Genomic DNA, 12,087 nt, shown 5'->3' on the forward strand with positions numbered 1-12,087 from the left:
TAATGATAACATGATATATGCCTTCAGTGATTTCCTGAAGATAAATACCAAAAAATAATAAATATAATATAATAACAAAAATATAATACAACTGTAATAACTACAGCAGTCGTGATCGTCGATCTCATATGAAGCAAGAGATCGCGATGACATGATGACGTGTGCAGGTGTTGTAGTGCTGTTTCGATTCTTAGGGGTAATTTTTGAAGCCCTTTCCCTTCACACTCGTTTTTAAGAGCCAAGGGGAATGGGGTACAAAAATAGAATTGGGATTGGACCAAAAAATGTGCTGTTTGTTAATTCACAGTAAAGTGATGACATCAGAATACAACTATTCATAATTCTGAAGTTGAATTATTGTGTTTGAGACATATGCTTGTCATTTGTCATTGACAACATTATTAGAACATTTTTTCACTGGAAAAATAAGACATTTGTCATTATCAAACTCTTTCTTGAATTATGTTCAACATTACAAAGGCTACATTAGTTATACTGACACAGGAAAGATGTATTTTCATGCACAACACTTTGTGTTCGCTATGAAAGAAAAAAGCATATCAAATGCTTGTCGTAATCATAACTCTAATATGCGATATGATCATTTAAATGATGTACGCACCGGTTTCACTTTCACTTCCGAGTGCGGCTCATGGCCGCCGCCACTGTGAGAAAAAAAAACACACACATGCCAATCATACTTTTTCATGCGGCTCCCAAACGATCGCTCTGTGCAACAAACTGAACATTATTTACAACTTCATTAGATGTTAATCGCAGCCTATGCGGGTTCTGTTCACTAAAGTAAGCATCTTTGGCGGGCATGCACATGTCCTCTCAGTAGTAAACAAACAGCTCGAGGTCAGCTCACATGTCATTTCGCGGCCACGAATACATCATTACATTAGGACAGAAAATATATTTTTGGGTGAATTATACCTTATGAATACAGTATGTGCCTCTTTCAATGCCATTTGGAGGTGTCCACGTTGCTGTGAAGACTTGTGCGACTGCCTTTATGCTTCTCTCCTGATCGTGAAAATATAACTGTCTGAATCGGAGAAAAGCTGGATTAAGATCGTGTGTAGTATCGAGATTGCGATCTTTATTCGATTAATCGTGTAGCCCTACCCTATACCCGATTCCTTTGGAAATTTTCCACATTTTAAACTTGGTAATGATTTAAACAAATTAAAGTCATCTCTCTTACATGTAGTTTGCTTTCAAAGTATTTTTTACAGTTCAGTTTTAGCAATCTTCATACTGATAATTGTGCTCCCTTCGTAGTGCACTAAAATCATATTATTATCCAAATAGTTTACATAATAGTTCAAAACTCCTGTTGTTTATTGTTTTTTTGGTTTTTTTTTAGAAAATAACTAAAATCCTTTTGCAGATCCTTTGTAAAAAGAAAATTAAAAATGGCTAAGACTGGCTTTAATTTATTAGTAATATATATGACTAAATTGTTAAAGCTTTTGTTTGTTTTATATTAGTTTATTTATATTTTATTAAATCTGAAGATAACACTTTTAGGGTAATAACTTCATAAAATAACAGACATTCAATGCTTAAATCTAATATCTCAGTAGAAGCTTTGAATATAAATATGATGTGACAGTTTGACGTCTTATTTGAGAACAGAATGACTATATGTCCCTTCAGGTAGTTCCAGCATTAACAAAACTATATTTTTAAATAAAAAAGTGTGACAGACGGTGCATCAAAGCACACTCATTTGCTCTCTCACAAGGGGAGCTGTTGTATTTTTATTTATTTATTTTATTTAGTCTTAATATGCTATTACTTGTTTTTTTATGTCACTTTATACAGCCTGATCCCATGAGAAAACTTAAGTATTTTAAGTTTTGTCAACTTAGTGGCTAATTTGTACAAATTCGTAGGAGTTCAGTCAAACAAAAATGTACGATTTTAAAAAGGAGGTTTTAAAAAGGAGGCTCCCAACCCCGCCCCTAAACCTAACCGTCATTGGGTGATGAGCAAGTTGTACTAATTAGATTATACGAATAAATACGAATGAGCCACTAAATCAAAAAGTTCTAAATTTTCGAGAAATATCGTTGGTTTATCATACTGTAGGGGTGTGGTAATCATTTTTATAATTCCATATTTTTATTGAAACATTTTGTCTATTTAGAACAAATTTTGTTTGGTATAATTTGTATCTTAATTTTTTGAATTTTTTTGTCGGTCAGTTATCTACAAAATAAACAAGAAGAACGAATAACATTTGAGGTCAAATAAGTTGCACTTTGGTTCAGTGGGCCAAAACAAACGGGTAAAACACAAACTGTTAGCCTTAAAAAAAAGAGTCAAATATTTATGAGTACTGTCTTATAATTAACTGTTTAACCAAAACTTATTTAAAAATGTAAAAACTGGATAAACAAGGGGCGACACAGTGGCTCAGTGGTTAGCACTGTTGCCTCACAACAAGAAGATTGCCAATTCGAGTCCCGGCTGGTCCAGTTGGCATTTCTGTGTGGAGTTTGCATGTTCTCCTCATGTTCATGTGGGTTTTCTACAGGTGCCCCACAGTCCAAAGACATGCGCTATAGATGAATTGAGTAAACTAAATTGGCCGTAGTGTGAATGAGTGTGTATGGATGTTTCCCAGTGCTGGGTTGCAGCTGGAAGGGCATCCGGTGTGTAAAACATATACTGGAATAGTTGGCGGTTCATTCCGCTGTGACGACCCCTCATGATTAAAGAGACTAAACTGAAGAAAAATGAAATTAAATGTATAACCAAAAATAAAAAAAGGCATTTTTAATATACATTTTCAAAAATCTATGCACATCTTATGGTTTTCATTAAGCGTTTTTATGCGATATTTCAAAATGTGAATAAAAAAGGTGAATAGAATAGAAAGGTTTCAATTCTCAACAAGAAGTTAAATTGTAAAATTAAAAAAGTAACATGCAAAAAAAGAGTAATTTTAGTTAAAGCCATGGCAATGCAGTTAAAGTTAAAGCCATGGCATTATTTCCAAATTTTTTTTAAGCTTTTGAATCAAAGTTAGCAGTTCTACTATCCTGACAACACTAGTTCACACAAACACTGATACCAGTTTTGTGTTTATTAGCCGATCTCTCTAGACAGCATTTCATTGATCAGTTGGATCATTATCTCAGGCCTGTAAGAGGATCACGAGAATGTGTCTTAATCCGCTGTGGCATGACTAGCTTGTTTAAACAATCTGCTGGGAAGATATGCTGACTGTCCATTTATCAGGCTTCTGTTTCTGTGGTGGTAATCACTTTTCCTCGCAGTTGAACCAGCTGAGGTAACGTTACTGGGCTCCTTTGAAGCCGTGGAAGGAGAGGAGATCAATCTGAGCTGCTCCACGTCCTCCAGTAATCCACCCGTTCACATCCGCTGGTGGCTCGGGTTCAAGGAGCTCAACAGAACAGAAGTTACCTTCGCTGAGGTATTTCACACTACATTTAACGGTCAAGATGGAGGACATAACTGTTATCTTAATAAATTAGTGCTAATAGTTTTGAATATAAATACATTGTTATACTGTTATATGCCATAAGAATATACTGTTGTGGACAAAATCATTAGTCCTCCTATAAAATGTGTATTCTTTTAAAATTATTTCCCAAATGCTGTTGAACCGAGAAGAGTGTGTGCGTGCGTGTGTGCGTGCGTGCGTGCGTGCGTGCGTGCCTGCGTGCCTGCGTGCCTGCGTGCGTGCGTGTGTGTGAGAATGAGAATGAGTGTGTATGGGTGTTTCTCAATTCATTCCGCTGTGGCGACCTCTGAAGTAGAGACTAGCCGAAGCAAAATAAATGAGCGAATGAATAATTTCCCAAGGAGGTTAATAATATTTACCCAACCCAGGCTATTTGGAAATATCTGCCCAGTACTACATTTTTGAGAACCGACAAATATGTACCCTGGATTACGTAGCCTTGCAGTTTTTGTTTTCACAAATCCATGAGAGGTTGGCATGTACATTTTTCACAATGTCAAATATGTTACTGGAGCAAGTTTTCTTATATGTGAATCCACCAGAGGCCGCTGGATAAATTTCGGTAAGTGTTAACGTTGTCCTTGTGCACGTCTGTGAAACCAGCTGGTCAGCTTGTCGTTGTGCTTAATATATCAGCTTTGTATCGACTGACCCACCCTCATCTTTCTCTAAACCCAAACTAAATGTGTTTTCAAAAGCAAAGTAGAAGAGAAAAGCCATCGCGGTCATATGCTTCTACCACATCCTCACACTGCTTTTTTGGGTTTCATTTTATTTGGTTTCTGGAAATGCCCTTTTCTGGACTCGAATCCCAGTCCGCTATGCTCTGCCTTCCAAGTCTGGCGCTGTTTACGGTGAGCTACTGCACAAACCAGTCATGAAAAGCCATCCATACAGCGGTAAGCACCACCCATAGCATTCGTTTTACACATAAAATGTGTCCATATGTACCCGCGAGCCTTTTTTATTTTATTTTATTTATTTATTTATTTATTTATTTATTTATTTATTTATTTATTTATTTATTTATTTGTTTATTTATTTATTTATTTATTCATTTATTTACTTATTCATTTATTTATTCATTTATTTATTTATTTACTTATCAGGATCCCTATTGGCCACCACCAAGGTAGTAAAATTACAACAAAATGTAACAAAATTACATTAATATATAACAACAAAAACTAATAAAAAACAAAAACAAAAAAATTCATACATAACATCCAGATCAACAATCCACTTAATGTTGTGCCATTAAATATTTCTTCAATGATTTTTTAAACCTCATTTTACTTGTTACAAAGCTTGTAATGTCTGATGCTAAGTCATTCCGTGTTTTCATTCCTCTAAACATTACAGTCTGTTGTTTTGCATTAGTTAGCAAAAAAAAAATTTTTTTCAACACATTTCTTAACATAATAGTTTTATGATTAAGTTAACTCATCTCTAATAACTGATTTATTTTATCTTTGCCATGATGACTGTAAATAATAATTGACTAGATATTTTTCAAGACACTTCTATACAGCTTAGTGACATTTAAAGGCTTAACTAGGTTAACTAGGCAGGTTAGGGTAATTAGGAAAGTTATTGTATAAAGATGGTTTGTTCTGTAGACTATCGGAAAAAAATAGCTTAAAGAGGTGAATAGTTTTGTCCATAAAATGGATTTTTGAAAATTAAAAACTGCTTTTATTCTAGCCGAAATTAAACAAATAAGACTTTCTCCAGTAGAAAAAATATTATCAGACATACTGTGAACATTCCCTTGCTCTGTTAAACATAATTTGGGAAATATTAAAAAAAAAAAAAAAAAAATTCAAAGGGGGGCTAAAAATTTATGGGGGCTAATAACAACTGTATGTATGTGTATTTATATATAATATCACACATTGAGTAGCCCCTCCCCTTTTTTAAACAACCAATAGCATTTTGTTTTAAAAAAAAGATCCCTAAAAACCATGTATCATGGCTTCTATAGAAATATTAGGTAGCAAAACTATTTCCTCAATTAATAACATATACAATTAATACGATAATACAAAATAAGAATAAAAAATACATGCCAGATTTGCAATCACATTATAACACATAGTACATTAGAAATCATTCAAGTTTGATATTTAATAGTTATCTATGTTTTAATATTTATCAAATTCTTGGTGAGCTTAACAAACTCTTTCTAAAAATGTAAGTCAAACTCATGTCAAAATATAATATAATATAATATAATATAATATAATATAATATAATATAATATAATATAATATAATATAATATAATATAATATAATATAATATAATATAATATAATATAATATAATATAATATAATGCTAACTGATGCCAATGCACTTACCTAATCACATCACACGTTTTGGTTCATCCGAAGAAAAGATCTTCACAATCCACACTATAAAATTAAGTGAACACAAGGATTATATTCATTCATACACACATTCACCTTGCCACATCTTTAATTTGTAACTCTAAAAATATGTCTTGGTTCATCAACAATACAAACTACCATCTAAACACTCCCGAGCCGAGAAAGACTAGCGCTTGATTAAAGGAATAATTCTCAATTATTGTGCAGAATAAAGCCAGCGAGCCTTGACCCGAGAGTGATTCAAAGTCTCCATCAAGACTCTGCTTTTACTTTTAGATTCTATTAGTTACTACATAATATTCTGTGAGATCAGGGGCTTTTAGAGTCTCTCTCTTTTTTTTAATCTCCCGCTCTTCCTCTCCAGAGGCTGATTTGAATGAAACATAAGTGAATAAAAGCCGACCCGAGGCTGCTCTGTGCTTCACAGGACCCTCCTTGTTCATTTGGAGGTGTTTTACATCTGATCTTTCATTTACATGCTGGTGTTAATTTAATATTTTATTTTTTTCCACTCACAGCTATTCTTCATGATATGTTTCCTAGCACTAGTTTGACTGTAATTAGCTGTGAAGCCAAGGTCAGTGCTCTAAGAAGGTATCATTTAGAAGTTAGCAAATGAGCATAAATATTAAGCAGTATTAAAATAATGAAAACGATCAAGGCAGTGCTTCTATTCAACACATTTCCCCTGAAGGTCGTGCAGAAATCAGATAATATATAAAGTCACTAATGTGTAATCTCAATATTTTACCCTTAAAACTATTTAAGAGTGATGTGTTTTGCTAATTGTACATTTATTTGATTTTAAATGTGTTGTTTTATTTGCTTACTGTTTACTCACTCTCAATTTGTTCTAAACCTGTTCACAGGGTTGCCACGCTTCTTGAAAGTACTTGAATTTCAGACATATGGATTTAAAGTACTGTATTAAAAAACAAACATAGGTTCTTGAAACTACTTGAATTAACCCTTGGGCACTGTTCAAATTTCCTACCCTTTATTATGTTTGGGAGGAAAACATCCACTACACTTCTGTAAAAATACATCAGATTTTTTTTTTTTTCATAAATCTGTTAATCAATCTCAGTCCTGATCAAAACTATGAATCATTTATTAGGCATTAGCATAGTTTTATTATTTCAATATCTATTAACTAACTCTACACTGTAAACCCCAACAGTCAACTCTATCAACTGAAATGAGTGTAGTTAACTCAAAAGTTAACTACACAAAGTTAATTCTACTCATTTGAAAAGAGTTTTGAACTCAGTGTTGAAAATAATGAGTTAATTAAATTCCTCAATCCTTCAACTTCAATGGATTAAGTTCACAGTACTCATATAGATTAGTTTTTTTTAACTCAAATGGTTTTCTTTTGCGGTCGGTTTCCTCAAAAGGTTTAAGTTGCCTTAACTTATTGGGTTTTGCAGTACTTAGTTGGTTTGAGTTCTCTTCATTTATTGGGTTTTAATGTGCTCAAATTGCTTCATTTACTCAAATGGTTAAGTTTACAGTACTCATTAGGATTAGTTTTTGGATTTGGATGGTTTGTTGCAATCGGTTTCCTCAATTGGTTTGAGTTACCTTAACCTTTTGGGTTTTTACAGTGTACATTAATAGACATTAGTTAGCAGTTTTTAAATACAGCTGCAAATGCTGTATCCTTGACTTATAAGCACATGTATAATGTGCTTAATAATTGTATTTTCATACTTCATGAGGAAACCCACTCGAACACGGGGAGCAAATGCAAACTCCACACAGAAACGCCAACTGACCTAGCTGAGGCTCAAACCAGCAACCTTCTTGCAGTGAGGTGACAGCACTACCTACTGCGCCACTGCGTCACCTAAAATAGCACCAACTATTCTTAAATAACTAATTTGTACATAATGTGATAATTAAGCAATGAAAAAATAATTATTAACAAAGTATAAAAATACAATCATTAATCACTAATTAATCATTAAAAATGTGCTTGTAAGTCAAGAATACAGCATTTGTAGCTGAATTTATAAACTGCTTACTAACATCTATTAGTGTAGAGTTAATACTTAATAGATAATGAATTAACAATTTACTAATGCTTAATAAAGTGTGTAGTTATTATAAAGTGTCACCAAACTACTACATTTTTATTTATTAATTTATTTATTTAAAAAAAAAAGTTTAACTCTTTAATGCCCAAATTAATAAATGATGTCACTGATTTGGTAAAAAAAACAACACACAGACACACACACACACACACACACACACACACACACACACACACACACACACACACACACACACACACACACACACACAAAATTACTTATTTTCAATGTAAAACGTAATTGTGGACTTTTATCACAGTCTTGAATGTGAAAGATTACTTGCAACATTGCCTTTGATGCACTGAGCGTCTGTAGGTGATACACACTCTTTTCTTCATATATATTAGACACTTTTTCATTAAAACTGCATGTTTCTGACTATATAGTGCAGTTCTTAGGGGCCATTCACAAAGAACGCCTTCAGTGTGTCTTGAAATCTAAAAACACGAGGCACAGAAATTGGGAATGTTTTTTAGAGCACAAAAATAGCTAATTTTCAATATAAAAAGTAATTGTGGACTTATATCACAGTCTTGGACATGTGAAATATTACTAAACACGTTGCCTTTGATGCATTGTTAGTTTTTGTGCAGCATAAGATTAATTTTTTTTCTCTTTAATTTACTGCTTGTGGCTGCTTTTGCCCCAATTGACTTCCATTATAACCACATTTTTTGATTGCAAAACCTTGACACCATATAATCATGTATTTTTGATTGTTGGCAATTTTCCCTGTTGGGAAGAGGTAAAATTTGTCATTTTTACAGTTGATCATCAGTTGGCAGCATCAACCCTTCAGATAGATGTAAAAAAAAAAAAAAAAAAAAAGCTTAGTTTCTGGATTTTAAATGAGCAAATTAAAGTGTGTGTATGTGTGTCTGTAAGTGTGTAAGAGTGTAATAGTGACCTTTGTGCACCTTGATGCGTCTGAGAAAATCAAAATATGCACCTCAGCTCTTAGAACTACATGGAGTAAACATAAACAAAGACTGTGTATTTAAGCACTGGCTGCCTTTTGATGTTGAGAAGTACAGACTAAACAAAAACATGATAAGTGGATTTGAATGCCATTCTGCTGGTCATTTGTTGGTGAGAAGAGCAGCAACACATTTTACACATTTCACATTTGATCTATATTTCAGAAACCCCATTTGACTATCACTAGTAATAAAATCAGAAAATTCTATTAAAGTTCTTTGAACATGACTCTTGAATCTTCTTTAGGTGATACACACTCTCCTCTCTGTATGCACCCCTTTTTTAATAACTCTCCATTTTTTTTGAGATTCCAGTGAACAGTGTGCGCATGCGCAGGGTGCCGCGTTTCATTTGAGTTGAATATAAATCACTGTACGACTGTACAGACACCTTTATAATACATTTATTAATTCTTGGCTAGAAATTGCAACAGCCGTGGAAAAGGAGGAAAGTTTTTGTTAAAAAGTTTGAAAAAACCTGAGGGATAAGTTTGTTAAAGCCAAAAGAGGCCATGGCAAAAGTGGAGAGCCAGGTACACAATAACAGAAATATGTTTTTCCACCAGTCATAGGTTTTACACTGATGTATATATTACAATTTTGAATTTAAAACAATTTAATAGTTACAAAACTATAATTAAGGTACAAATTATTTCTTTGATAACTGTATTGAATATTTGAACCTATCGGTTTACAATATACTGGTGCCCTGTTTTTGTGGGCTTAGTTCATGATAATGGTCAGGAATGTTGAGCCATTATTGCCTTTTTAGCATAAGTATAGGACGGAAACTAGCCAGATAGTAATGTGTGAATTGTGGAGCAGACTAAATCTAAATAACATCTTTATTTTTTAGTAAGTGTACTTTTTTGCTTTTATTCTTGCTATATTAAAAATATATATTTGTAGAGCAACCCATGTTCTGTTGTCATTAAAATGTTATTAAACTTTAATAGTTAAAACTGTCTGAGATATGAATAAAAGCAAGTGGTGCATCAAAGTTTGATTAAAAAACAACAGAATGGTTATAAAAATCTTTATAATCATTAAAATTTTTAATAAAAATAATTAGTTTAAAAATATTGAATGGTATTAATGATAAGACGTAGTTCTGGAAACTTTCTACTTCTCTGTTTATCTGTCTGATTTTACGGTGGGTTTATTTTGACCACCCCCTGTCGTTTTAAAGTATATCACAACGATGAACGCGGCAAGTATAAAAGCCTCGTCCATTTGATGAGGTACGCGCGCAATTCAGCGGAGGTGCGCGATGCGGCGCCAGGCGAAAGTATAAATCCAGCTTTAGGGGTCATTCACACAGAATCTCGCCTGACGGCACTCGCCAATGTTTTTTTAGAGCACAAACATGTCGCCACTGGCTTGCTTGGTTTAGGACTTGTGGAGCTGTGCATCGATGGATTAAACTACACTAAACTGAACTAACCTTTAACTCTGAAAACTAGACTGACAGTTTCAATTTCAGTTTACTTTAACTTCTGTGTTAAGCTGCTTTGACAAAATCTATATTGTAAAAGCACTATAGAATAAAAGATTAATTGAATTGAATGAATTAAAGAATGCTATCTGGAGCACCTATAAACAGAAACTTGCACCACCTGCCACACTTGCAAGTTCTTCTGATAAGTCTACTGCTGTGAAACTGACACTGATGAGTGGCTAAGGTGACACTTTGTATAACAATTTAAGGGTAACAGGTATGCACATCCATCAAACACATCTTTACATTGAAAAACAATGGAAAAGTAGTGCAATGGAATGGAAAAAACTGTGTTCTTTATGAATGAGTACTTCTGTGTGCTTCACACAGGTGAGTGGCCTTGACAAAGCACCTGTACGTGACACATTCTTTTCCTCTCCATATGCACTTTCTTATAAGGACTCCTTACATCTTTCAAACATTGTGCAATTCTGAATGTGCTTCACACAGGTGAGTGGGTTGGACAAAGCACCTGTATAGGACACAGTACACTAAAAATATTAATTTTATTCAAAGAATTAAAGTAACGTAGTCTTATAAAAGCACTTATATACTGCTATGATTTGAAGTGCTATTTTGTCCTCATTTGTAAGTCATTTTGGATAAAAGCATCTGCTAAATGAATAAATGTAGGTTCGAAAGAGCATGAGCACATTTTCATTTCTGATCTATAGTTTTTTCAGATTATAAGTATTTTAAGCACAAGATATGTTTTGAAAAATGTGCAAGATTTAATGATCCACTCTCTTGTCTTCCGTTTCCTTTTAATAGCCCTTTATGACGACCATATATTGTGCTCAGTAAAAATGAAGGGTCTCGTGTGAAATCTTTGTGTTGCAGGGGGATAATGGAGGGATGATGACGGTGTCTAACCTGACGCATAAAGTGTCCCGTGAGGACAACGGTCTGTCTCTGCAATGTGAAGCGTTTAACAAAGGCACACGCTTCTCTAGCGTTCGGGCTGCAGAACTCATCGTTTACTGTGAGTCACTGCTAACATCTGTATCTAACATTTAATTCAAAGGTGTTGGTTTGAACTTATAATGGATAAGCCTAAATCAATTTGACACTAAAACAACAACCAGATCCCTATATTAAAGGGTTAGTTCACCCAAAAATGAAAAATAACTTGCCCTCATATCATTCCAATTCATCTAGGATGCAGGAGCTCTCTCATTCTCCATCAACAGAAATGATCCTGAGAAATTCAGCATTTAGAAAAGGAAGAAAAACATTGTGAAAACATTTAGTGGTTTAACTATAAGTGAAGTTTATAAACTAATTTCAAGAGGATCACGTGCTTATGATTGACCATGGCTGGTCCTGCATTAGCTAACGCATGATTCACTAATCAGATGATTCTTGACTCAGTTTAGATAACTAGAGTTTCTTACCTCAGTTTGCTTCGTCATGAAGAATCCCCTCTTCCACCCCTACTTCTACTCCCTTTTCCTTGGTAGGGTGGTACGGTGGCCCAGGGGTTAGCACTGTTGCCTCCAGGGGCGGACTTAACCAATAAGTGAGGTAGGCAGCCGCTTAGGACCCGGGGGAATTAGGGGCCCCCGACCAATGCCAAGAAACCTATATTAATCATATAGCTCTTTTATACATTTTTTATCAT

At 34.0% G+C, this 12,087-nt stretch overlaps 1 protein-coding gene across 1 annotated transcript in view; it reads left to right on the plus strand.

The window, feature by feature from the left end:
* The window catches only part of nphs1 (NPHS1 adhesion molecule, nephrin), a 177,781-nt gene that overhangs the window by 94,597 nt on the left and 71,097 nt on the right, over window positions 1–12,087 (plus strand). The window contains exons 11-12 of the mRNA XM_056473002.1: window positions 3,294–3,451; window positions 11,307–11,448. Coding sequence (XP_056328977.1) covers window positions 3,294–3,451; window positions 11,307–11,448 — 300 coding nt within the window. The remainder of the gene's footprint in view (window positions 1–3,293; window positions 3,452–11,306; window positions 11,449–12,087) is intronic.

The sequence above is a fragment of the Danio aesculapii genome, chromosome 15 (assembly GCF_903798145.1).
Source record: "Danio aesculapii chromosome 15, fDanAes4.1, whole genome shotgun sequence".
NCBI classification, from domain to species: Eukaryota; Metazoa; Chordata; class Actinopteri; order Cypriniformes; family Danionidae; genus Danio; species Danio aesculapii.